The 26,997-nt window shown below is 37.5% G+C and overlaps 1 protein-coding gene across 4 annotated transcripts in view; it reads left to right on the forward strand.

Moving 5' to 3' along the window:
* SCAI (suppressor of cancer cell invasion) overlaps positions 1-26,997 on the forward strand; it is a 114,936-nt gene that overhangs the window by 55,994 nt on the left and 31,945 nt on the right. For 3 of the 4 annotated variants that reach the window (XR_009694641.1, XM_061154669.1, XM_061154670.1), the window contains 10 exons: positions 2,804-2,935; positions 16,059-16,154; positions 16,682-16,768; positions 18,211-18,309; positions 21,589-21,685; positions 22,834-22,932; positions 23,089-23,241; positions 24,147-24,248; positions 24,848-24,949; positions 26,248-26,326. Coding sequence is in view for 3 of the 4 variants with exons in the window: in XM_061154669.1 (XP_061010652.1) it covers positions 2,804-2,935; positions 16,059-16,154; positions 16,682-16,768; positions 18,211-18,309; positions 21,589-21,685; positions 22,834-22,932; positions 23,089-23,241; positions 24,147-24,248; positions 24,848-24,949; positions 26,248-26,326 (1,046 nt within the window). In the remaining variant the exon portion in view is untranslated. The remainder of the gene's footprint in view (positions 1-2,803; positions 2,936-16,058; positions 16,155-16,681; positions 16,769-18,210; positions 18,310-21,588; positions 21,686-22,833; positions 22,933-23,088; positions 23,242-24,146; positions 24,249-24,847; positions 24,950-26,247; positions 26,327-26,997) is intronic. The other variant, XM_061154671.1, reaches the window with a different exon arrangement.

A 26,997-nucleotide genomic window follows, 5' to 3' on the forward strand; every position in this document is an offset into this window, starting at 1 on the left:
ATCTTTAGCATCCCTCTTATTTCCTCCCTCCTTGCTCAAAGTAACCACTCTCGATCAGCGTGTCAGTACCTTAATTCTAGTTTTATCTGTTTTGTGCCTTGTGTATTGGAGTCATATGATATGTGTTGTTTTGGGTCTGCTGCTTTTCACTCAACGTTATGCTGGATCTATCTGCAGGTGGTTGTAGTGTGTTCATTTTCATTATTCTCTAGTCTGTATAGCCAGTCTGTCGTGCATTAGAAGGGCCTTCTCTCTCCCTGAAAACATGCAAACCACACACAGGATGTGATTAAGGAAAGACCAGAAATAGGTCTCACCTTTTAAAAATCTGTTAGTTCACCAGTACCTCCAGCTTCAATCCCCAGTGTTTGTTGTAACCTTTTCCCTTCCCATGTTTGTGTTTCCTTTGTCTTACAGAGAACTCTGGGTTCCCCTTTTCCCTGATAGATTTTCTTTGTAAATTTTATTTATCTGGCTGTGTTGGAGCTCAGTGGCAGCACGAGGGACCTTTGTTGCATCACGTGGGATCTTTTGTTATGGCTTCCCTGTGCTCTCTGGTTGCAGCAATGGGGCTTAGTTGCTTCACAGCCTGTGGGACCTTAGTTCTCCCAAGGATTGAACCATTGTCCTCTGCATTGCAACTCAGATAGTTAACCTCTGGACCGCCAGGGAAGTCCCTAGATTTTCTTGTTTGATGAATCCCCTGTGTACGGCAAATCTCTTTCCACCTTTGAACTCTTCCATGTGGAGATGCCCTCCTCACCCTGCTCGTGCTGTCATTCCCCCGGCCAGTCCCCCCTTGCGGTACCGCTCCTCAGTGCTCCCAGGCTCCATCATCCCATGCAGTCCAGCGCTTGAATGTGGGTGGTCTCCTCACAGTCTCTGCTCTGATGCCCGGCAGACCAGCCTCTGCACGGTCATCTGCTGTCCTCTGCCCTACCTCAGGCTGTAGGACTGGACCGTCTGGGAATGAGAGAGGGCCTCTCTAGATTCTTAAGTTTCACTTTAATGTTTCTGGCTGTGGGTTTTTTTCTTTCTTTCTTTCTTCAAGTCCTTTTAGTTTGAGGTCGTATATTTTCTCTAATTCTGGGAAGTTTATAGAAGTTTATCTCTGCAAGTATTTCATCACCTTCATATACTTTTTTCTCTTCTATATATTCTGTGATGTGGATGTTGATTCCTTCATTTCTCTATTCCTTATCTCTTTAATTTAATTTTGTGTATGTTACCTCTCCTGATGTCTTCTAGCAGAGTAGAAGACATGGTAGTGTCTTAGCTTATTAATTTAAATGTCTTGTTTTAGCTTATTAATTTGTTCAGCTGTATCCTTTCTGCTCTTCAATCTATCCATCTCTTAAGTTTATTTCCTTGGTTATATTTTTTCATACACAGTATTTTTATTTGCTTCATTGTGATATTTTCTTCTTGCTTTGTATCTAATAGCTTTTCCTATTGAATTTATTTTGAACTTTTATCTTCTGATTTTCTCTTGTGAACTCCTGTGTCCTGGGGATAATAGACACCTTAGCTCATGAACTCTGTGAGGAGGGGTGGAGAAAGTCCAGTTTGCGCCTCATTTGTGCATCATCTTCTGGGTTTAAAGAGTGAAGCCAGGGTAGGGGAGTCACTTGGGGGAGATGACTTACCCAGGGCACTATAGTGTGGAATCCCTTCCCAGATGCTGCACTTTTCCGGGTCTGTTTCCCTTTGTTAAGACCACCCAGTGCATGGAGTGTAGAAAGAGGTGGTGGGAAGAGGAAACTTGTGAACATGTAGGGACCACCCAGTGACATCCACAAGGTTCTAAACTGCTTTTCCACCAGCTGACTCGACTGCCACCCACATGTTACCCTGCCCCTAGACAGATCCGGGCTTGCTGACAGTTTTCCTGCCTTGCAGCCACAGTTGTCTGAGCCTGTTGGAGGGAAAAATATTTGCCAAAATAACTGTACCACACCCTAACTCCCATCTCTGGTGTCTGGTCCTTGTCTTCCCTGTCTATTTTTTCACTCTGTACTGGGACCGAATTTCCCTTTGTTGTCCCAGGGATTTCTATGTGTGAACACAAATGATTTTTTTTTTTTCCTTTAAAATAGGTTCATGCTATATATATGATCTAGCAACTTGCTGTTTTTAAAATGGCTACATGATTGATTACACAGGAAGATAGCTTGGATTCAATAGTAAATAGCTTTAAAATATATGTATATGTAAGAGTATGTGTGTGTGTCTGGTTTTATATCCCTTTTATAATGAACTATGTATATATTATTGCCTTATCATCTTAAGTGTAATTGTAAGTTAGTGATACGATATAGAGTGTAGTCATTCATGTTCTGTGACGTACTTAGCCATTTCCCTCTTTTTTTTTTTTAGTTTCTTAAAAGCTTTTAAATATTATGATACTGAAATAAACCTGTTGTAAACAAAGGGTTTTCCATTCGTATTAATAGGATTTTTTTCCAGGATGGATTACAGAATGGATCAAATAGATAAATAGGTTAAAGGATTTTTTTATTCTTAACCATGTAAAGGAGTGCCTGAAACATGTTAGGCATTCAAATAGTGTTTATTGGATGGAACAATATTATAAAAACTGCTTTGTAGTATGGATGTACCAGTTTTGATTCCCATACACAAGATGAGATTGTCTGTTCTGCACCATCCTATAATTTTTGGATGGTTTGATTGTAATCAGAAGATGTCTCTATCTTTTAAAAAAACTGCTATCAGATAATACATATAAGGTCTATTTCTCTTTTATTTTTGCCTGCTCGATAAGTGGACACATGTTTTCTTGCAGAACTGAATTTGCTCTTAAAGAAATCATGTCCTCTGGCGGTGCTGAAGATGACATCCCACAGGGAGAGAGGAAAACAGTGACAGATTTTTGTTACCTTCTGGATAAATCTAAGCAACTGTTCAATGGGTTGAGGTCAGTGGACTCTTGATGCCTTAAACTTTTTATCTAGTTCTGTATCTTTTTTTCCCCATGGCTGATGTGTGGTAAGTGTCTGAAATTTATGGATAAAATGTTATATAAATATCTGTACTAGAAATAATCATGTTTTTTGTTGTTGTTGTTTCATTCTCAAATGAAAGAACAATAGGAGAAGAGTATATCTTATATTGTTTTACTCAAATTGAGTGAGCTGTTTTTTAAGATGGTTTTGTGTACATTACTCCACATGATACCTGTTTTACATCTGGTTTTACACTTTGTAACATCTAAGGAGCCTGGGATGCATACACAAGTGTACCTGGGGCCTCTCTTTCTGTTACATCTTTTCTGTGTACTTGGTTATTTGCTTACTTGTTTTATCCTTTCTTTTTCTTAAGATAAGGTATCTAAAGTAATGATGGAGTTTTTTCAAGATGGTGTCGTTCTTTAGTTGTGCATACCCTGACTAGTAGCAGAAGGTATTTGCACTTCTGTCAAAATGTGTCTTTGATTGTGTATTCTTGTGGGTGTCAGGTAAATAATTTTGTACCATTTTATATTATTTAAACTGTTTAGCCATATTTTCAATTCATGAGATTCTTAAGATACTGATTTACTTCAGACTTAAAGCTTCGTTCTATAGGTAAGATACTAAGGATAAATAGTTTTGGGGGTTTTTTTGGAAACTTTATATGGGAGTGAATAATTATAAAGATAGTGAGTTATTTTTGTTTAATTATTTTTTGTTGAAGTATAGTTGATTTACAGTGTATTTAGTGAGTTATTTTTAATTTGCAGTTTATTTCTGGATAAAAATGCTATCTTCTTTTCACATACTTTATAATTGTATTCTGCTATTTGGAATTGTACTGGAGGAGTTTATTTTAAAGAATTTACCTTTAAAAAACATTTACAGTCAAAAAGATAATACAGGGTTGTCAAATGAGTCCTCCATGACCACTCTGTCTAAAGCTCTGCTTTCAATTGCCCTCTCATCTCTGTGTTCATTTAATCTTCTACATAAAAATCATCACTACCTCAAGTTACCTTATTTATTGCTTACGATTTTTTTACATTAAAATGAAATGTCCCTAGGACCAGTACCCTGTGTGTCACTGTTTCTCTACTACCTAAGCCAGGGTTTTGCCCGTTATAGGTGTTTCACAAACATTTGTTAAATCAAGGGTTCCAAAGACAGTGTTCCTAACTCCTACACTCTGCTGCTTCCTATTTTGTGCTACAGAAGAGGTCCTTGAGATCAGCTTTTTCTTTTGCTGTGTTGATTAATTGCATCTTTTTAAAGAATTATTTTCTTTCACTATTATAATTCAAAAAACAACCCCTCTAGGCCCAGGTTTTAAGTCTTTTTTTTTCCTAGAATGTTGTAGAACTTTTAAATTGCATGCTTAAAGTTTTTTTTCTTTGTTCCACTTCATTATCTAGGTATATCTTGTTTTTTCGACATTTACTTGGCCTCCAGTATGTACCATATTCCATATTAGGTACAGATAATTTGAAAATAAAACTGACAGTCCCTGCCCTCAAATAATCTGCGAGGAAATTATAAAAATACAGAATAGGGGGAAAAAAAACCCTTCAAGCCCGTGGCGACATTCTACTCAATGCTAGCCTCAGATTTACCCTATCTATTAAGCAAATTTCCTATATATCTCCATGTTTTTGTTTCTTAAGGTAGTAAGAAAACTTAAAGCATTAGTAGATTTTAGGAATAAGAAAGCATTTAAAAGTTTGCATGAAAATCCCTACCATAACTTATGACATGTGCCTCTCAAACTCCTTATTCTCAACTCGTAAAACATTATCATTGTTAAAATAACTCTGACACCTTTGTTTATGTAGTAACATGTATCAGTGCTGTGTTCCTTTTATCAGACATTAATATACCCTTGTACAGATTTGTTTATCCAGGCATGAGTTGCTGAACATTTAAGTTATTTTGTACTTTCTGCTGTTACGAGTAATACTGCAGGAACATTTGCGTATCAGGTTTTGCGTGGACACGTGTTTCCGGTCCTCTTGAATACACATACCTCAGAGTGAAAATGCTGGCTTATACGGTACTCTAAGTGTAACCTTTTGGGAAACTTCTAGACTGTTTTTCAAGGAGGCTGTAGCACCAGGAGTGTGTGGGGTTCCAGTTTCTCCACATCCTCCAACACTTGTTATTGTCCGTCTTTATGATGATAGCCATCCTAGCATGTATGAAGTGGTATCCCCTTATGGCTTTGTTTTGCATGTCCCTAATGACTAACGATGTGAGCATCTTGTCATGTGCTTATTAGGCATTTTTATGTCGTCTTTGGAGAAAATGTTTAATCCTTTGATCATTTTTCAAATAGATTTATCTTTTTATTTTTAAATTGTAGTCATTTTCTGTATGTTGTGCATACAAGTCCCTTGTGATGTGTAATGATTTGCAGGTATATGTTTTCCCATTCTTTGGTTATCTCATCAGTTTCTTAATGGTGTCCTTTGAAGCACAAATGCTTTAATTTTAATAAAGTCCAACTTGTCATTCTCTTTCTTGTACTTTTGGTGTCACATCTAAGAAATCATTGCCTAACCTGAGGTCACTGAAATGTTTTCTTCTAATAGTTTTGTGGTTTTAGCTCTTACAGTTTGATATGTGAACCATTCAGTGTTAGCTTTTGTATATGATGAGATCATAGGCATTTTTTTGTGAGAAAACATATTTTTACAGTTGATTGTATTTCTTTCATTTTTTTTTCTTTGTTTGTTCCTTGTTTCTCCTTACCTGTTCATACTTGTAATGCTTAGATTGAATTTCCAATTTAAATCCTCTAGAACCTCTACTTTCTTTTGATTTTCATCTCTATTCTTTTTCTCAGTATTTTTGGAAAATGTCTTCAATTTTCCCATAATACACCCAGCATGTTTATCTTGTCATTTCATATCAGTGGTTTTTGCTAGACTGCTTTTGAAAAAAACTAGATACTGTGTATTTGATCCAAAGTTTACTAACTTTTCTACCTATATATGCAAATAAGACAGACACTAGAAATTTTGATGTGTTTGTGAACGGAAATTGTTTTTTTTAGTATGTCTGAGAAGCATATTAAATTTAGCAGTGGCATTTCCCTTCTTAAAGAGACTTATTTTCCTAATCCGATTCTGAATCATAAATGAATCATAAAGTTCAAGCGGTCTCCTGCTGGAGACTCTACTGGACTCAGTCACCCTGTGGCTGCTTTAATAGTAACGACAGAACGCGTATCCACACAGCACTCTATAGTTTATAAATCACTTTCATCTGCGTCTTTATCCTTTGGCCACATACCAAAAATGCGTTGCCTAAAAATGAATTGTTTTATTTCACCTTCTTTTTCAGTGTTTTGGTTGTGTAAATATATTTTACCAGCTCAGATCTGTTACCATTCTTATTTCTTGTTTGTTTGTTTTGACTGCACCTTATGGCTTTTGGGATCTTAGTCCCCTAATCAGGGCTTGAACCCCGGCCTGTGGCATTGATAGCACTGAGTCTTCACCCTTAGACTGCCAGGGAGTTCCCTCATTTTGATTTTTTTAAAGTGCCGTTTTAACTATAACACAGGTTTTATTTATTTTAAAACTAACTGCAGAGTGAACTTGTTTCTGTGGAAACAGGAGGAAGCCTTAATACATGGAAAAATTATGTGAGATCTGATCTTTAGGGCTATTTATTCACTGTCAGAGAAATTTATTATAATGCTTAGGATACCTTTTTCAGTTTAGTTCTTGTGTTAGGGGGAGAACACACTGACTGAAACTGCCCACCCTAGCTAGGCACCATAGTAACCATTTACATGAGGTCATTAATGACAGAAGATACCGGTAAGGAACACGATCTAATAAGCCACCACCAACTGGAAGAGCTCAGGAAAGGTCAAAAGGGAGACATCACATGTCCTACCACCTCCCAGAATCCTTCTCGCTGGCATCCATCTTGGCTGAGCAATCTGTGTGCCACAGGAGGGACTCTGAGTCAGAACGATTGGCCAAAGACAACCCAGAAATTAATTCTCTGACCATAATACCCGAGACTGCAAGCCACATGGCAGAGCTGTCCTCCTGGGTTCCCCGACCCTCCCGCTCTCCACCGGGCGTCCTTTCCCAATGAGAGTCTCTTGCTTTGTCAACATGTGTGTCTCCTCAGTTCATTTCCAGTGTTAGACAAGAGCCCCTTTTGGGGCCCTGGAAGGGGTCCCCCTTCCTGCAACACCTGAGCACTTAAAACTATATTGGATTCAGGGATTGATCTTTTCATACAACTCAATATCAAAAAAACCAACAATCTGATTAGAAAATGATCAGAGGATCTGACTGGTTCTTTTTCCAAAAAAACACATACAGATGGCCAACAGATACATGAAAAGGCTCTGAACATTGTTAGTCATCAGGAAAATGCAAATCAAAACCACATGAGATACCACCTCACACCTGTAAGAATGGCTTATCAAAAAGACAAAAAATAACACATGTGGAGAAAGGGAGCCCTTGCATGCTGTTGGTGGGAATGTAAATTGATGCAGTCACCATAGAAAACAGTGTAGAGGTTCCTTAAAAAGTTAAAACTACCATAGCATCCAGCAGTTCTACTTCTGAGCATTTATGCAAAGAAAATGAAAACACTACCTTGAAAAATTATATACACCTCCATGTTCATTGAAACATTATTTATAATAGCCAAGATATGGAAATAATGTATCCATTGACCGATGAATGGATAAAGAAATCATAGAATATATATATATAGTATGAATATTCTTCAAGCATTAAAAATTAAGGAAATATTGAAATTTATGATAACCTGGATAGACCTTGAGGGCATTATGCTTAAGTAAGTCGCACAGAGAAAGACAAATACCATATGATCTCACTTCATGTAGAATCTAAAAACAACAGCAGCAAAAACCAGAACAAAACGCAAAAGAAACAACTGAGCTCATGGATACGGAGGACAGACTGGTGATTGCCAGAGACAGGAGAGGGCGACACGTATGCAGTGGGTGAAGGAGGTTGAAAAGTACAAACTTTCAGCTGTATTTATACATAAATATATCATAGGGATGTAATGTACAGCATGGAGACTGTGGTTAATGGTTTTGTTGTTTAGTTGTCTGACTCTTTGCAACCCCGTGGACTGCAGCACACCAGGCTTCCCTATCCTTCACTATCTTCAGGAGTTTGCTCAAACTCATGTCCATTGAATCGGTGATGCTAGCCAAACATCTCATCCTCTATTTGCCCTCTTCTCTTCTTGCCCTCCAGTCTTTCCTAGCATCAAGGTCATTTCCAATGAGTTGGCTTTTAGTTGGAGATACTGTGTTGTATATTTGAAAGTTGTTAAAATGGTCAATCTTAAAGCTTCTCATCACAAGAAAAAAATTTTGTAGCTATTAAGGTAATGGATGTTATCATTGTGCCTTACTGTGATCATTTCATGGTATCATTTTGACTGGGAAAAGTGGGTAAGCAAATTCACTAGGGATTTACTTGCAGTGTTTTGTGTGAAGGGTTCCCTTCATTTTAAACAAGTCTTAATTATTTCTACATAAATTGTATCTTGGATGAGTAACATAGATATATTCTCTTTGTGCTTCTGGGGTTTTGTTTGAGAGGGATGTGGCTAGTGGCAATGCAGGCCTGTAGTTTACTGAAAGATTAATACTCTTCATTTTGAAAGAACTTTCATTTCACACACACAGAATAATGTAGGACTATTTTTTATTTATTTATTTTTTAGCTCATTTATTTGGCTGCGCCTGGTCTTAGTTGCAGCACATGGGACCCTTAGTTGCATGTGGGATCTAGTTCCCTGACCAGAGATCGAACCTGGGCCTCCCTACATTGGGAGTGTGGCATCTTAGCCACTGAACCACCGGGGAATTCCCTAGAACTATTAAAAAGATGTTGGTGGAGATAAAAATGAAAAGTTGACCATGCTATATGGTTAAATTTAAAAAAGCAAATTGTGAAAATAGTATGTTTTACATGATCTTGTTTTATCAGAAATTCTGTCAAAATTACAACATTCTGTAAGTCATATTAACTCTTAGTGGGGACTCTTTGCTCTCAGCTTTTGGTCTCTTTTCTAGGGTACTGATTTTCTCACGGTGTCTGGTGCATGTGAGTGTGTGTATTTCCTGTGCTTGTTTGTATAAATACAAGTGTTTTGTTCAGTGTTAGACTTCGATTGGAAGCGATTGAGAGGTCTCTCTTGATCAGCTCTGTAGGTCTGTGTTAGCTGCCTGTGGTGGTGGCTTGAAGGTATGTGTGGCATTCTTTCCCACACTAGTCTCCAAAGAAGCGCTTTGATTTATGGAAATTAAATGTTTCTGCTTTCAAGTGTTGATGTAGTTTTTGTGCATTTCTTTTGAAATAGAAGAGAATATTTGGGAATAACTAAAAGAAGGTTCTTTTTTTGCCCCTGTCCCCCATATTTGTGTTGGTCTGAGTAGAAAACAGGATCACAGTGCTTACAGAGAACAAGAAATATATCAGTAGTGGTTCGGGACCAGCTTTGGAACTTGGGAAAAAGCAGTGAAGTGGAGTCTAGTCAAAATAGCATCAGCTTTTAACATGGCACCTCTGATTGCCCACCATCCTGTCACTGTTAGTGCCTGTCTTCTAGTTAACTTTCCTTTGTGTTTTTTCTTTTCTTTCTTGAGTTTGTACATTGAAATATAATACACTTGCAGAAAAGTACATGTATTATAAGTGTAATTTTTGCAAACAACATATTCATGGGGCTTGTACTTGTGTGATAGAATGTACAGCACAGCAGCAACCCCCTTGTATTCACTCCCTTGGGCTTTTTAACTGTTTATGAGAAGAGTGAAAAAGTGCATTTCAGTGCATGAAAGACTAGAGTTTCTATATAATGTCTTATTGGGATACAGTAAACTTTCTCTTTACTCTTGAAGGTGTATCTTTCTGCCATATACATATTAAGCTATTCATCCAAATTGTCAGAGCCTTTTCATTTTCCCAGCCATGAATATCTTAATGGAGTATTTTTCCTGACTGAAAGTACCTTCTTGTAGTATGTAGATAATAATCACTTCTATCCACTCACTGTGTAAGAAAACACAGCCTAGAGAGTGAGAAATGGATAAAATGAATGGTGTTTTGCTTATAATAGTTTTTGCATGTAGTTACAGTAGTAATGAAGTGAGAATGATGTTAGAAATAGCTTTGAAGACTGTCAGAAAATGATCAAATGCCTAAGCGCTTGCAGGGTTCTAGTTACCATGGTGACTAAGACTGTCGAAGCAGGATAGAATACTTGGTAGGATTATATAAGGCAGCGTCTTGAGACATGTATTTGAGATATGCAGCTGTGTCTACCAGTAGTATCCTTGACTTTTGAAACAGCACAGGCCCGCAATCACTCATTATTTGTCCCCAGGGGAGCAAATGCCCAAAGCCAAAATAAATGTGGGAAACAATAAACAAACAAACATACATACATACATATGCGAAGAAGTGCACCAAAGTGAAGTGTATTGGTCTTAATAAAAATTATGGCAGAAATTTTTATTAAACATGCTCCTTAATATTTCAGAATAAAGAAGAAATCGTCGCCAGTGCTTTCTTCAACAGCCTATTTTTAGGATGCCTTGGTTACTGTGTAGGTAGGAAAGGATAAGTGAGGAATTAACAGTTTTTTCCCTTTGTGCCCATTCTCCCCTCTCATGCTCTTTCCTCTCTCTTCCCTCTCTTTTCCTTCCTCCTTCTTCAAAATATTAGTGCTTTCCCAGAGGCAAATGTCCGCAGACAGATAATAGTAAAGTGCATGTTATTTCAGAAGTAATACCCTAAACTATCTGTACAAGCTTGTGAGACCTGCGTTTATTTTGTATGGTTGGCTACCCAGAAACAGTTGCACTTGCAGTTGAGGTAGACGGCCACCAGGGTGCAGTAGACGTCGTGATCCTGTGATCTAGAAGACCATTGACTGACAAAAATTTAATGAGCCACAAATGTGACTTAAAGTTTTTCTAGTAGCCAGATTTTAAAAATGTAAAACAAAGAAAAAAGCTCAAATTAATTTTAACAGTATATTTTATTTGATCCAGTATATCCAAAATATTTTCTTTCAACATGTAATCATTTTTTTTTACATTCTTTTACATTCTCTTTTTTTATAGTTTTTGAAGTACACTGAATAGTTTATACTTTCACACATCTCAGTTTGAATTAGACACATTTCAAGTATTCAGTAGCCACATGTGGCTATTGGCCCAGGCAAAATTTCTCCCCTTTAGCTTCAGTCCTCAGAATGATCCACTGTGCTTTCTGATGAATACATGCTGGCTGTTTTGGGGGGGTTTCTTTTTCACGGTCCATCCTCTGTCTCCAAGGTTTCTGGTCTTTCTTCCTGCACAGATGCTGATAGCCTTCAGTTCTTTTGGCTATTGGTGATTTGTTCCCACCCACTCGTATTTCGGGATTTAAAGGCTACCTTATCATTTATTATATTAGTTTTCTAGGGCTGTCATAACAAAATGCCACATACTAGGTAGCTTAAACAACAGAAATGTATTCTCTCACAGCTCAAGAGGCTGGAAGCCCAAGATCAACGTGTTGGCAGCGTTGGTTCATTCTGAGGCCTCTTCCCTTTGGTTTGCAAGCGGCCGTTCTCCTGCTCTGCCTCAGGCGCCTCCCAGGTGCTTCTGTGAGCCCTGACCTCCTGCTTGTTAGGACACAGCTTGCTGTCAGAACAAGTCAGAATGCTTCTGTCAATGGCATACCAAGAGTGAGCTCCCAGAGAAGGACTTCACTAATGTAGAATCAAAATCTGGCTTATTTTTCTCTATGGCAGAGAGGAGAGAGTATTAGATTACAGACTCAAAGGGGTTATGAATTTCAGTCAAAGCTCAATAGTTAACTGGCTATGAGTTCCCAGGCAACCCATTTAAGCTCCCTGCTTCTCATTTTAGTATGTATGTGTATTTACATATATTTGCACATATCTGCCTGCAATGCGGGAGATCCAGGTTCTATCCCTGGAGAAGGAAATGGCAACCCACTCCAATACTCTTGCGTGGAGAATTCCATGAACGGAAGAGCCTGGAGGGCTACATCCATGGAGTCTCAAAGAGTTGAATACAACTGAAGCGACTAACATTTTGCTGAAGAAGCCAAGCATTTTAGTACCAGACTAAAGAAAGAGAAGCTGATGAAAGAGACCATTAGAACAGAAAGAGGAAAGGATTACAAGATGCTGAAGAAGTGGTGCGCCAATAGGGAACCTTTAGGAAGGTGACCCTGTAGGGAGGACTGATCTGAGGACTAGAAAGTGGCTGTTGGATTTTAGGTGTCAGTAGGCATCAGTGTGGATGAATTCCATGGACAGAGGAGTCTGGTGGGCTACAGTCCATGGGGTTGCAAAGATTCGGACATTACTGAAGTGACCTAGCACGCACACATGCACAGGTATCAGTGATCCTAGCTAATTCACTTTAGTAAAGATGGTTGATTTGTGGAAACTTGTAAGAAAGTTCCTATAATTTGACATCTCAACTTTACGTTTGAATCATCTCTCAGAAGTAGGTTTAATCATCTCCACTACATTTCTTCTCATGTTCTCCCAACTTTTTGTTGATAGAGTTGGGGATTTTAAAAGAGAGTGAGATTAGTGTCATACTTTCAATTTCCTCTCAAGACTTGTGAGAAGAATATGACCAGCCAATTTATAACATAGGTGCCTTTGCAAAATGTGAAATATAAGGTCATTTAGCTTATGGGCTAATTCACACAGCCCCATTTAATTTAATTCCATGGACCATTAATTTCCCATCTCTACTGACAGTAATAATGACCAAATGATATATTCAGAGTTTAAAACTAGAATCAAGCTCTGAATAGTAGAGGAATTTATCTAAAACTCTTTATAAAGTACATTAGTTAATTTTATTTAGACTCATCATATGAAAGTTGTTTGAATATTAGCTTCTATGGTATGTTTCACTAGAAAAAGGGTGACCATGGGACTTGTCCTTTAGAAGATTTTTTTTTAAAAAAACTTAAACCCTAAACCCTATTTTGAAAAAGAAATTGCTGTCTTTATAACTGATTCTTCATACTGGAGTGGTAGATGCTGTAAATTCTTTCAATGAAAATAGGATAGAATCTAGTCAACATTGTTCACAGCTATGAATCAGAAAATACTTGTACATTACAACTTATGTTTGGAACCTTGTTCTAATCTTTTAGACCACTTTTTTGTGCTTTTAGCCTTCATGGAGAAGTCCCTTCCCCTAAAACCCTTTCCACTAAACACTGAAATTATGTAGTTGTGAAATAAAATACTGCGCTCTAATTCTCTTTTCTCCCTTAATATGATGTATTACTGAGGTTTATTAAATCTGTCAGCTTTGAAAATGCAAAAGAACTTGTGGGCAAATGCTTAGTTGAAAATTTGCCTGGAGACTTTATATAGTATCTTTACAGAAGCATTCAAGGGTTGTCAGTTTTTGTGAAGTTAATGTTGTCTAAAGCTTTTATATAAAATACAGTCTTCCTAGCAGTAACTACTTGGTATGAGTCTTAAAGATTCTCGCAGCAATTTCAATTTTAAAATAACTTATTAGCTCTTCCTAATGCAACCTCTCACTAAAGATCCATGGAGACATGAAAAAGGTAAAAACCTGGGATGAATTTAGAAACTATCAGTAGTATCTATAGTTAACCTATTCTGTAATCTGAAGTGAGTTTCTGTTTATCCTAAAGGTAATGGAAATAAATTTAAAACTGAAGTTACTAGCTCATTCTTTTAATGTAGTCTCTGAAAAGTTTGGTTAGAAAAACCTTTTGCTTTTTTCCTCATTGTCTTAACATCTGGTACAGAAATGCAAATCTTCTTTTACTTATTCCACTTACAGAAATTTGCCTATTATTCATATCATATAACTCTTCAAGTTTATTAGTAGGATAATGTTTATTGCAGCATTTTTATGACAGGGAAAAGCTGGAAGCAGTGTAAATGTCCATCAGGAAGAGATTGGTTGAGTAAATTGATTCATTAGATACTATATTATACACAGTAAATACTGATATAATTCTATATGCATTAAAGAAACGTGCTATATTAAATTAAAAAGGTATGTTACAGAATATTATATTTAGTGTGATCCCACTTAAGTAAAATAATAGAAAGACTGACATTTAAATGTATATAGAAAGCGCATTTTTAATGGTGGTTATTTCTGGGGACTAGAAGGAAGAAGCAATAAACTGTTTTTTATTTCTTGTTTTATACACTGTAGAGTATTTTTGTTTTCTAAGACACTTATTTTCAAAGTTGAAAAAAAAAAGAAAAAGATAAAGTCTCTGTGACAAATTGTTTATAAAAGTCATCCCTTCCCCTTGTCTATGCCCATGAGTCATCCCCCTCTCACATTGACACTGGGCTGGGCCATGAATTTGCTTTGGCTGATGGGACAGTACAAATATGATGCAGAAACTTGAAAAGAAAGTTGCGTAACAGAGCCACCCTCTGTTTTGCTGCTCTTGGGATCCTTGCAACCACCCTCGTGTAAACAGAGGTAGCCTGTTTTATGATGAGAAACACGTGACCTGGCACCTTAGCCACCAGCCAGGCTAGACATTCAGGGGAGACCATCCACTACCAGCTGTCCACAGTTGTGTGAGTGAGATAAGTGTACCATGCTGTAATCAGTGGATGATTATTATTCCTTTATGATATGAAATGCTCTCAAGATTGCATTGGCTCTATCTGTTTGATTTAGGTTAGCCTCCATGTACCAATAGCTAAACCCACAATGTTTTGAGATACTCCCCTCTCTCTCGTAGACTCTGTTACAAATACCTTGAGTTTATCAGGCTTCTACAAGACAGCCAAATCCTTTGATTCTTTCCCCACATCTATTTTGTCCCTTTGAATGAATGTACTTGGGGCCACTTTCATAAATGTTTTCACAAGCTTTCATGAAGTGGTTTTCCCCCGGGGATGAGACTGTTTAGGTGGCATTTATAGCTATCATTTCTCAGTTGGCTCTTTTACACTTAACATATTAAAAATTGTGTTTTTCAGTATTGAAAGTTCTGGAATTTGTGGATTTCCTCTTTTCCTTTTCAGCCCTGCTCGCAGCTAGTTCTTTAGTGAGTTTGTCTTCCTGATATTTTGTGAAGTGTGTCTAATAGCATACTGTTCCCTGATTTATTTGTATAAATCCACCAGTTCATTAGTCACATGATCTACTTTCCAGGTTATTGCAGGCAAATGCACTTTGCCTCTGTATTACAATGTTAACCTTCAGTGACAGTTTCTTGTAGTTCCATCCCAGTGCTGGTGTCCCAAACATATTTCTTAGGGCAATAACCCAGTCCTGGTTCTGGTTTCTTTTTTAGTAGCTTTTCCTAAATAAGGCTGCTGTAATAACTCCAAAATTTTAGTACCTCACTAGGGATTTATTTCTGACTGTCATGTTAGCTACAAGTTGTCTGCAGTTCTGAGGCCCCATTAAATGTGTTTGACTCTGTGGTCCAGGCTGAGGAACAGCCTTATCTTGGTCTTAGTTCAGAGAGAAAAGTAAAAATGCTGAACCATATAATACATCTTCTATCTTCTTCTCAGACATGTTGTAGATAACTTATATTTCATTGGCCAAAGCAAGTTATATAACCAAGGCCAAGGACAAGGATATATAGTTTCACTTTTGGGAGGGGTGGGAACAGTTGAGAACAACCATACCACCTGTATATCCACTTCTAGATCTACTCCTTAAAGTAGTGTCTTTCCAAGTGCTAAGTTCTTAGCTGAAGACAAACATGGATGTTAACAGTATATAAGATCACCCAAGGAGAGGGGAGATAGAGCTGGAAACCCCATGGGAGAAGATCTACAGAGGAGATGAAGAATGAACTGTCAGAGGCAGGAAAGAAAAACAGGAAAGAACATGTCCTGGACCCCCGCAATACAACTGTTTTTGCTCTAAAAACTGTAACTTTTAAAAATAAATAAGCCTGAATGCAAAATACTCTAAATCTGTCCAGTTTGTATCATCACAAGACTTAATTTCCAAGGAGTATATGAGTTTTAAAATTAATAGATGTTTACTTGTCATTACAGAGATTTGCCACAATATGGACAGAAGCAGTGGCAGTCCTATTTTGGAAGAACTTTTGATGTTTACACCAAACTGTGGAAATTCCAGCAGCAGCATCGGTAAAGGATTTTAAAAGTTTTCTGTTAGTCACAGTTTTGACCTTTACTACCTCAGTGCTTTTTATCTTTTCATATCTCATTTCATCTTTGTGACCAAAAGAAAATAAATTGATTTTTCCCTATTTATTTAAGTTTTCCAAGTGTAATAGTATCTGATTTTTAAAGACAATATCATATCTGAAATGATTCAGATTAAGTAGGTAGGCAGATTCATGATTTCATTCTGAAATAGATATTGTTTATTGGCCAAAGCCATTTGGGGGAGGGGGTTGCTTCTAATTTCCATGAACATAGCTCAGAGAAGTTTATTTTTGTATTTCAGCATACTCTAAATAGACACTTTATAAATGGTTTTTGAATTTGAGTGCTTATGTTGAAATCTCATGAAAAATTCATGAATTTCAATTTATGTACTCAAAATTTCATGATGAATTGGGTGATACTTTATCCTGTGAAATTAACAGATTTGGTTATTTTTGAAATTTATAGTCTCTCATTTCTATTTTCTTATCTCCTATGTAAAACAGACAAGTCTTGGATAATCGGTATGGCTTGAAGCGGTGGCAAATAGGGGAAATTGCTTCTAAGATTGGGCAGCTATACTACCATTATTAGTAAGTGAACTGCAAATGGGAAAAATAAAGCGTTCTCCTGATTTAAATGCAGCTTGCAGAAATATGCATCGATACATATCTGGTAGGAGGGAAAGTGGATGAATTACACTTGAAATTCTAATAGTTCAGATCATCTTGATTAAGACAGAATTTTAAAGTGACCTTCCATAATCAAAGTGACATTATTTGCTTCAAAGGTTCACCTTCCAAACAGTTCATTTGGTCAGATTCATTTGTAAACTTAAAGGAGTATGACCCTTGGTTTTAGATGAGAAAAATACTAAATGAATTTATGGTTCTTAATGGCTTCACTTGAATCTTGATCCCTTACGGAGACATAACTGGTGTGTTTGTTTGAATGAGTGGTTTTCAGGAGGATACTTTAAAACTGATCCTTGTATGCTATGTCTGAAAGGGTATGTGAAATCAATAAAGATACTTTTGACTACTATAGTCCCACCCATGAGTCAGTGAAAGAAGAGAGTTCCATTTAGTATCCGAACATTGCATTATCATTAAGTGGTATCAGGTGTTTCATAAAAAGGCTTAGACCGTTTGTAGTTTAGTGGACCAGAAAATTCCTTCCTCTCCCTGTCTTTTGGCGTGCCACCCAGATTCCCACCATTAAAATCACTTTTCCTGGTAGAATGTTTTCTTAAGAAATCCCTTGTAAAATTAGCAGTGTTATTGTGTGTAACTATGTGCTGTGCTTAGTCACTTAGTCGTGTCCGACTCTTTGCACCTATAGCCCGCCAGGATCCTCTGTTCATGGAGATTCTCCAGGCAAGAATGCTAGAGTGGGTTGCCATGCCCTCCTCTAGGGGATCTCCCCAACCCAGGGATCGAACCCAGGTCTCCCCCATTGCAGATGGATTCTTTACTTTCTGAGCCACCAGAGAAACCCAAGAATACTGAATTGGGTAGCCTATGCCTTCTCCAGTGGATCTTCCCGACCCAGGAATTGAACTGGGGTCTCCTGCGTTGAAGGCGGATTCTTTACCAGCTGAGCTACCAACTATACTTCAATTAAAAAAACAAACTAGAAATGTTGAATAGAAAACCCAACTTATCAGCATCCTATGAAGATTAATATGGATCAGGGTCCATTTCTCAGTCCTCTGGTCCCAGGCCTTTAATCCCAGGAAAGGTTTAACTGAGTAGAATGCTGTTTGGAGAGGCCCTTCGAAGAATGAGAATAATGTGTACTTTGGGTTTCTGTCAAAAAAGGCTTGGGAGCAGAGGGGAGGTATTTTTTTTTTTAATTATTATTATTATTCTTTTCATACATTTTAAGGGTGATATGATTATTGCTTTGGTGATTCAAATCTAGCGTAGTTGTTCCCATCCCTTCCAGTAGAGGAAGAAAGGAGTAACAAAACAAGTATTTATCATGGTGAAGATTCTGAGACACTGTCATACTTAAGATTTTCTTTCTCTCTCAGCCTACGCACATCTGAGACCAGCTATCTGAATGAGGCTTTCTCCTTCTATTCTGCAATCAGACAGAGATCTTACTATTCTCAAGTCAATAAAGAGGACAGGTATGCACCTACTGTTTTTAGAAAGAGGAAGATAAAGCACTGAAATTTTTAATGTGTGGAAATTAGGCAGAAAAGCACACATTTGTTTATAACTTTTATTCATATAATGGGCTTTATTGAGTGCCTGCTGTAAATGAGGCCTTCTTAGGCATATGGAGGTATGTTACCTAAAAGCAATAAATATCATGGATTTTTACAGGTGTCATGGTTTTGACAGATGTCACAATACCAGGGTAGGGTCAGAGCCCAAAGAAGGGTGGGTTATTTCTTTATGAGAGATTGGGGTCACATGAAGTTTCATAGAAAAGAAACAGCTCCAAATGAGGCTTAGCTGATACCTTTGTTCTGTAGCCTATATCATCTTAGTTTGTATACATTCAAAACCTGTTGGAAACTGCCATGTAGGGACTAAAGAAAAGTATATAATGCTGTTTGATTTTTCTTTTATAAATCCAATACCATTTTGCAGTCATGTAGCTTCACTGTTATGGAAAAAAAATCACGTTAAAGTTATTCATCCCCACTTACTATGTGTCTGGCTTGGTTGGGAGAAGAAAATGAAAAGAAGCTGGACAAGTATCTCTTTTCTTTTTAGATGATTACCTTTTCATGGGAGTCTCAGACACATTTGAGGTACAGGTAGATTCAGATGAGGACAGAGTTGTTGAAGAAATCAGGAATCTGCTGGAGAATCTTTGTTGCTAGGATTCAAGAATTGTTGAAAGATCTGAATATTCTCCCTACTCCCAGTAATGGAACTCGCAGTCATCATCTAAGTGAAAAGATTATATTCTGTTAGAAAAAGAATAAAATGTAGTTTTCACGTTTTTCTAGAGAACACTTTGTGGTTGGCTGTCATAAGCTTTCCAGCTAAATAGCAACATTTTGGGGAAAGCCCCACTCTGGTAAATCCCCTTCATTCCCTTGCAAATCTTGTTCAGACTTGTCTGGAGAAATTTGCTTGAAACAAGGTATGTAGACGCTGAATTCTACTTTTTCCCCAAGGTCTTTCTTGCTTCATGAAGTTACATCAGTTACTTTTCTTTCAGAATTTTTTGTGGCTTGCTTCACGTATTTTCACTACAGATATATTTCTTCCAACTCCCTTTTTTTTTGCATTCATGTCATATAATTTCTCTGAATTCTTGGTGAGATAAATTATCTCTCAAAAATGCAGAAGGGATACGTAAAACTTTATTGACTGAAAAATACATATAAGCAAAGAACTATTTTAAGCAATAGTAAAATACCTTGTATAATTCGCTTTTATGCATTTTCTAATTTAACACAAGGGAAATTGGTCTTAGGTCCCTTGGCTTCAAACCCAACAGTTTGACTTAGTAAAATCACTTTCTGTCCTAAGAGCCCGTCTGACTTGTTTCAGACTTGTCCAGCCCGTCTGACTTGTTTCCCTGTGCTGCCTCCTAGAGCGGTACAAGTGAACAGAGCTAGAATTATTTGGAACCAGGACGATGAAACCTCTTAGGCTTAGAATCAAACTAACTTAGAATCAAAGGACACTTCAGTATATAAAATCTTGATTTTGTTCCCTGCACCGGAGGAAGGAGTTTGTTCAGTTGGTAAAATTGGTTGTTTCTTAGTTCACAGAGAGCTAGGGGGCCATCAAGGTAGCAGTTGGTGACAGCTGCTAAAACCAGCAGCTGGTAGATTAAAACTAAGTAAGAAAGTATTCCACAATTTCACAGTTGCTTTAAGAGGCATCTCTCCTCCAGAGGTCAAGTTCTCCCTGCATTGTCTCAGTACCAAAGGAATATGTCAAAGCCAGGAGAAGTGGTACGTTCCAATGATCCCCAAGGTGACTGCCTGTCACCAAATACAAACAGCTCTCAGAATGTCTCAGTTCCATGGCCTGTCCTGTTGAGTGGAGGAGACATTCGTAAATAATCACTTTTCCAAGCTGTAAGCCCCAGTGGTTATGAAGGATGAAGGCTGAACCTGGTTAGAGTTAAGATACAAAGAAGGTGAAGTTTCTGAGTGCACAGAGGCTGGAGGGAGATGTTGCAGTCAGCCACCTCGAAAAACAATTTCTCAGGCAGATGTGTCAAGAGTCGGCATCTTAAAATTAGTGGTCCTAGCAGGTTGGACAAGGCTGCAGTTCCGGCATGCCAGAAGAACTTTGTCAGAATCTTGATGGCCCCTCTGGTGGTGACAGAACTGGAGTTTTGTTTGATGGTGGAAAATGTGGATCTGACCTTGAAAACCTGGCCGCCTCCCAGTCTTGATGCTTATGAGGAGGACTTGATGTGGACCCTTCCCAGTGAGATTCACAGGAGGACTTCTTCTGCAGCAGGCAGAAGGCTGGGGGCCGTCATTAAGGTTTTCAGGCTTGATAGGATAGCCTCTCAAGTTTATTGAGTGGATGACCTCGTATTTTCCTGCCTACTGTCTTCTCGTCTTCCTATTTATAGTCCTAATATAAACATTACTCTCTCTGGGAAGCCTTCTCTCAGCAAGATCCAGTCCTGTGGGCTCAAATGGCATGTTTTGTTTCTCCTATTGATACTGCCAAAATCTTGACTTTCTCTGCCCTCTGAAGCCAAATTAAAAAAATATGGAGACAGAGTCTGGAGGAAATAGAAAGGTGGCTTAAAATCCTCAGCCAGCCTAGGGGAGAACACAGTAGGCTTCTGCCTCAAGAACTGTGTCATCCCCCCACCCCATGAAGAATCTGGGGCAGAAAAGCAAATTTAGTTACAGGCTGCAGATTCAGTTCAGTTCAGTTCAGTCGCTCAGTCGTGTCCGACTCTTGGCTGCAGATTAGGAATGGTTAAAATAAAAACTAGGTGTGACCAGGCCTGCTCCGTCTTCTCTTTCTTCTTTGTTTTCAGGAAAGAAAAGAAAAACTCATTCCTCTTCTTTTCCTTTTCACTGCAACACTATCATTGTAATACTTATTCCACTGTTTTAAGTATTTTTCTGTCTCCTCTATATTTTACATATGTTTCTGTCTATAAGATCTGTGAGGAAGGGACTATGTCTATAGTTTCTTTTTTTAGTAATTTTAATCTACTATTTAGCATAGTACCTGGTGCATCTAAGTTTCAGTAGATAGTTGTTGAATAAATTAATGTATGAATGAACAATGTAATGAGTCACTGAGTAAAAAATGTATTAAAAAACTATAGATTATATGAAACAGTGTTTATAACTGTGCAAAATAGGATCAAAAGAGTTTAAAAGCTGTCAGAAAGTTAGAAAAATCAAGTCACGTAATTTTGTTTTTAATCTAATGAATAATTTTCCATTTATCTACCATAGACCTGAGTTGGTAGTTAAGAAGCTACGATACTATGCAAGATTTATAGTAGTTTGTCTTCTTCTCAACAAAATGGATGTTGTGAAGGATCTGGTAAAGGTAAATGTATTTTAATTAAAATCCTGATTTCTAGTTATTTGTTGGTAATTTTGTTTTTTAAAATAGATAAGGTTAAAATAATTTTGATAATCTAAATTATTACAACTTTCAGAGCATGCTAACTTCTGACAAGGGTAATGATAAAAAATTTTTCCAACTCTCTTCATGTTTCAGACACACTTACCAGAGATAATTGTATTAATTTCTTGCTTTTGTACCCTCAGCTCATTTTACATTTCATCACTCATTAATGAATGGTTGGCAAATGCAAACAAAAGTCAAAATATTTAGTTTAAGATAAAATAATTGAAAAATTAGGTTAAGAACAAGTACAGAATGTTTTATAAAGGTGTTGTATGAATGAGTTTTGGTTATTCCTTCTTTTAGTATGTCTTCTTTATTCTGTCCTTCATTAATTCAGGTAATCAGAGTTAACTGCTTTCTAGATTCACTTAATATCTGTAATTATTCCTTGCTACATTCTGGTTACACTCTGTATTCAGTTAGTGATTTCAGTGGCATACATCTTGATTTTTTTGGTGCTTAAGTATAACATGCTAGTTTTTTTTTTAATTGAAGTGCTGTTGATTTACAGTATTGTCTTATTTTCAGGTGTAAAGCAGAGGGATTCAGTATAACATGCTAGTGTTTTGGGGTTTTTTTAAATGAAGTATAGTTAATTTACCGTATTGTGTTAGCTTCAGGTATCTAGCAAAGTGATTCAGTATAACGTGCTAGTTTTGACAAACTTTCTTCCTCTATCCCCAGTTACTAATAGGACTGTTTCCAAAAGAAACAGTATGATATCAATCCAAAGAATTTATGTTCATTTTTTTAATTTAAAAATTGGGGGGTTTACCTTTAAGAGTTTCTTTTTAATAAAGTCATTGCTGATTAGCACTGAGCAGTGTGTGTCACTGGGTCTCTATGAAGATCTTATTGATGTGTATCATTTTGGAATTTTTTATTTTGAAGCAAGTTCATGTAATTTTCACTCTTTGTTTTGGTTGTAATTGGTACAGTATATTGATAATAATCAAACTTCTTAACTATAACAGTTTCCATCAGGATTATAGTACAATATAGCCATCTATTTTATGTTTTTTTTTTCCTGTAACCATTTTTCCTTTGTGATACTGTGAAATCAGGAACTGTCAGATGAAATTGAAGATTATACTCACCGCTTTAATACTGAAGATCAAGTGGAATGGAACCTGGTACTTCAAGAAGTAGCAGCTTTCATTGAGGTCAGTTCTTGACAAGAAAGGTTGTCATAATTATATAAGTAAATGCATATGTGGTGTACATGTTTATTATGTGTATATGTAAAAAAGAAGGAATAATTTGTTACATTGATGTTTTGTCTTGGCTATAAACCACTTACAGTATTGCTTGTTCTCCAGGCGGACCCTGTAATGGTATTAAATGATGATAATACCATTGTTATCACATCTAATCGCCTTGCTGAAACGGGAGCCCCATTGCTGGAACAAGGCATGATTGTGGGACAGTTGTCTCTGGCTGATGCACTCATTATTGGTAATTGTAATAACCAGGTAAAGAATTGTGAAGGAATTACGCTTAAAAGTCACCTTAAAAATTAGCACTTTTGATTGTTACAGAATTATGATTTCCTTGTAAATATCCTAACATCCATTCAATCCCTGGTTGGAGATCTTAATCCCAAAAGCCCACCCAAACCCTCCAAAAATTAAAACCTTGCCTACATAAAGTTCTATAGAAGTACTATTTAACATGAAAAAGGATGCAGTTTTTTTGTTTGTTTTTGTTTTGTTGCCATGCCATGTGGCTTGTGAGAATCTTAGTTCTCCAAATAGTGACTGAAATCAGGGCCTCGGCTATGAGAGCTCTGAGTCCTAAACACTGGACTGCCAGGGGATTCCCGGGATACAGACTTAAACATCATGTAGTGCCAAAATGTAATAAAGTGATTTTAAAATGGGCCATGGTTGTACTTCAGCCTCACTGTTTTACCAACAGCCAGCATGTTTTATGGGATATAATATAGGTCTCTGTGTTTACATGACTGCTTTTTAAAAGAAAAAAAAAAAAACCTGCCTGTGGAGGGACTTCCCTGCTGGTCCAAGTGGTTAAGATCTGCATTTCCACTTCAATACCTGGTTGGGAAAGATCCCTCATGCATTGTGGTGTGCCAAAACAAAACAAAAGAAAACTGGAAATTGATGGATTAATAGATAGGGCAAGATGTTACAAAGCAAATATAAAGAAATGTTAATGTTATAGAATCTGGCTATTGAGCATTTGGGTGTCACTGTATAATTTTTTTCAACTTTCTATCTTTTAAATTTTTTCATAATAAAATGCTGGAGAATAAAATGTCCTGTGTCATCAGGTACATATGAAAGTCAAAGGTAACAACGGGATTAAACACTTTAAGGTCTCTGTACTACATTAATGGTCAAACTTGTTTTCCTTGCAGGTTAAGTTCAGTGAACTAACTGTTGACATGTTCCGGATGTTACAAGCCCTGGAAAGGGAGCCAATGAATTTAGCTTCCCAGATGAATAAACCAGGAATGCAGGTGATTTTTCTCCCTACATTTGCAGTTTGCTGCTTCTGCTCCTCATGGAACGTTATTATTCAGCAAATGCCACGAGTGTGAATAAAGAACTCTGATGAGACACAGGAGAGAAAGATAAGCATAAAGACAGTTTAAAAAAAAAGATATTTGATAAAGAGGATGGTAAAAATAGACATTGATAATCCATGCGTCAAGTGCGTTTTGTATAGCCATTCCTCTGTATCCAACGAGGCATTGGTTCTAGGAACCCTCTGGATACCAAAACTTTCAGAAGTTTCAAGATGTTCAGATGTTCAAGCATATAAAGTTTTTGCATAATGTTTATATATAACCTATACACATCCTCCCATATTTGTTGAATCATCTCTAGTTTACTTGTAACATCTAACAGAATGTAAATTACATGTAAATAGCTATAAATACAATGTAAATGTTATGTATATAGTTGTTGGTGCACAGCAAATTTAAGTTTCGATTTTTGGAACTTCCTGGAAAATTGTTTTCAAATATTTTTGATTGGTGGGGTGAATCCATGGATGCAGAACCTATGGATGCAGAGGACCAACTGTGTTTGCATTGTTTTCCGTGTGTAAATATAGGAATCAGCTGACAAGCCTACCAGGCGAGAAAACCCGCACAAGTATCTGCTCTACAAACCAACCTTCAGCCAACTATACACTTTCTTAGCAGCATCTTTTAAGGTATATATCATCCAGTACTTCTTAGTATGTAAGGGGAAAATATGGCTTAAATGGAATCTGACAGTCACTCTTATCTTGAATATTTGAGTCAAGAATTTAGGAAAAATATGAAAATGAAAACTGCCTTTAGAATATCCTAATCATAGCTATTTTTGGAGTAGAAATTGCATATAACATCAGGAATGATCCCTACCATTAATTAATGAGAATATTGATTAATTATCATTCTGCTTCATCTGCATTTTTCTTACTCAGCTGCTTTAGGCCTAACAGTCAATGCAGAACTGAAAAGCAGGAGCAGATTGTGTAGGTGTGTTCCAAATTCAGGCTACTCTGGGAAACATTTTGGTCATCTGAAAGAACCACGGAGTAGGGGATTCTGCTCAGTTTGTATAGAGAAAGGCACAGACAGAAGCTTGTCTTTTAGACCTGTAGTCGAGATCTTTATGTCTCTGTTTTAAGTTTTTCAAACATTCTTTACATGATGAGGTTTTTGAAGCAGAGAATATCTTCAAAACTTTGGGCTGTAGTTGTAGATTAATAATAAATCTCTGCTTTGTAGACAGTTGCAAGTTGGAAGTAACAAGAATGATTTTTCTCTTGAAGAAGACCATAATATGTTACATTAGGTCCTCGTTTTCCCCACAGCTTGATAATGTGTTTATTTTTGGCTGTGCTGTGTCCTTGTTGTTGCACGGACTTTTCTCCACTTGCAGTGAGCAGGGGCTAGTTGTGGTGCCTGGGCTTCTCATTGCGGTGACCTTTCTTCTCGCGGAGCACAGGCTCTAGAGGGCACGGGCCCAGTAGTTGTGGTTAGAGGGACAAGTGGCGTTCAGCCAGCCGAGATTGAGCAGTAACAGGTCTGTGATGCCCTTAGATGTCCGGAGCTGCACACGCGCTACACTGACTGGCTCATCGTGTGCCTACCCTACGCCGGCAGGCGCGGGTAACCCGTTGAACCCCATTCGTGATGGGGATTGGGGATTGCAATTATTCCCCATGAACGAGGAATTCCCAGTAAGTGCAGGTCGTAAGCTTACGTTGATTAAGTCCCTGCCCTTTGTACACACCGCCCGTGGCTACTACTGATTGGATGGTTTAGTAAGCTCCCGGACTTAGTTGCACATGGAATCTTCCCAAACCAGGGATCAAACCCGTGTCTCTTGCATTGACAGGTGGATTCTTTACTTGTGAGCCTCTAGGGAAGCCCTCCTCACAACTTTAAAATGTCACGAACTTTCAATAAAACTGTTGTTTTCTGTTTGTTGTTTTGTATGTGTGATTTTCTTTCATTTCAGGAGCTGCCTGCCAATAGTGTGCTTCTGATTTACCTGTCAGCCACTGGCGTTTTCCCCACAGGTCGTTCTGATAGTGAAGGTACAATAAAGGAATGCTCCCTGTTGTGAGCAGGGCTTGAATTCTCTTTATTTTCTACAAGGTGATGGCCCATGGCCCGCGAACCGTCTCACGCTTTCTAGAGAGGCTCCTAAATTTGAAACTTGGTCTATTTGCTGAATTGGCAGTCTTGTAGATACCTATTTTATTTGCTGAAGTTTTATACAGTGAAGTAAAAAAAATCAGTAAATTCACATACTGCATACATACATCGCTAACAAATTTGCTAAAAGCAAACATATATATATATTATACAAGGACTAACCAATTACTGCTTCACATCAGTGAATTTTTCTGAGCCTTTTGTGCGTTAGAGAATCTGGTCAGCGGCTTCACTGTGGCTGAAAGTCTTGTAGAAATCAGTGCACTTTTGTAACTGTGAAAGTTCAAGTCCTTGACACGATTTTGTTTTGTGTCCTTTCTTTGGTCTTACCAGTTTAATCTGTAGAATATTGGGATGCTATTTCAGAATAAAACCGTGAAATGGTCCAGAACATATGAGTTTAGAATATATGAAATTGGTCGAAATTGATGAGTAACTTGAAAGTAAACAAGGCGGTTAAATCTTTATCTGGACAGAAATTCTTTTCTTAACATCCTTAGCATTTTCCTCCTCATTTGTTTGTTGAAATTTGCATTCCTTTATACAATGC

This window comes from Dama dama, chromosome 11 (assembly GCF_033118175.1).
Source record: "Dama dama isolate Ldn47 chromosome 11, ASM3311817v1, whole genome shotgun sequence".
Lineage (NCBI taxonomy): Eukaryota > Metazoa > Chordata > Mammalia > Artiodactyla > Cervidae > Dama > Dama dama.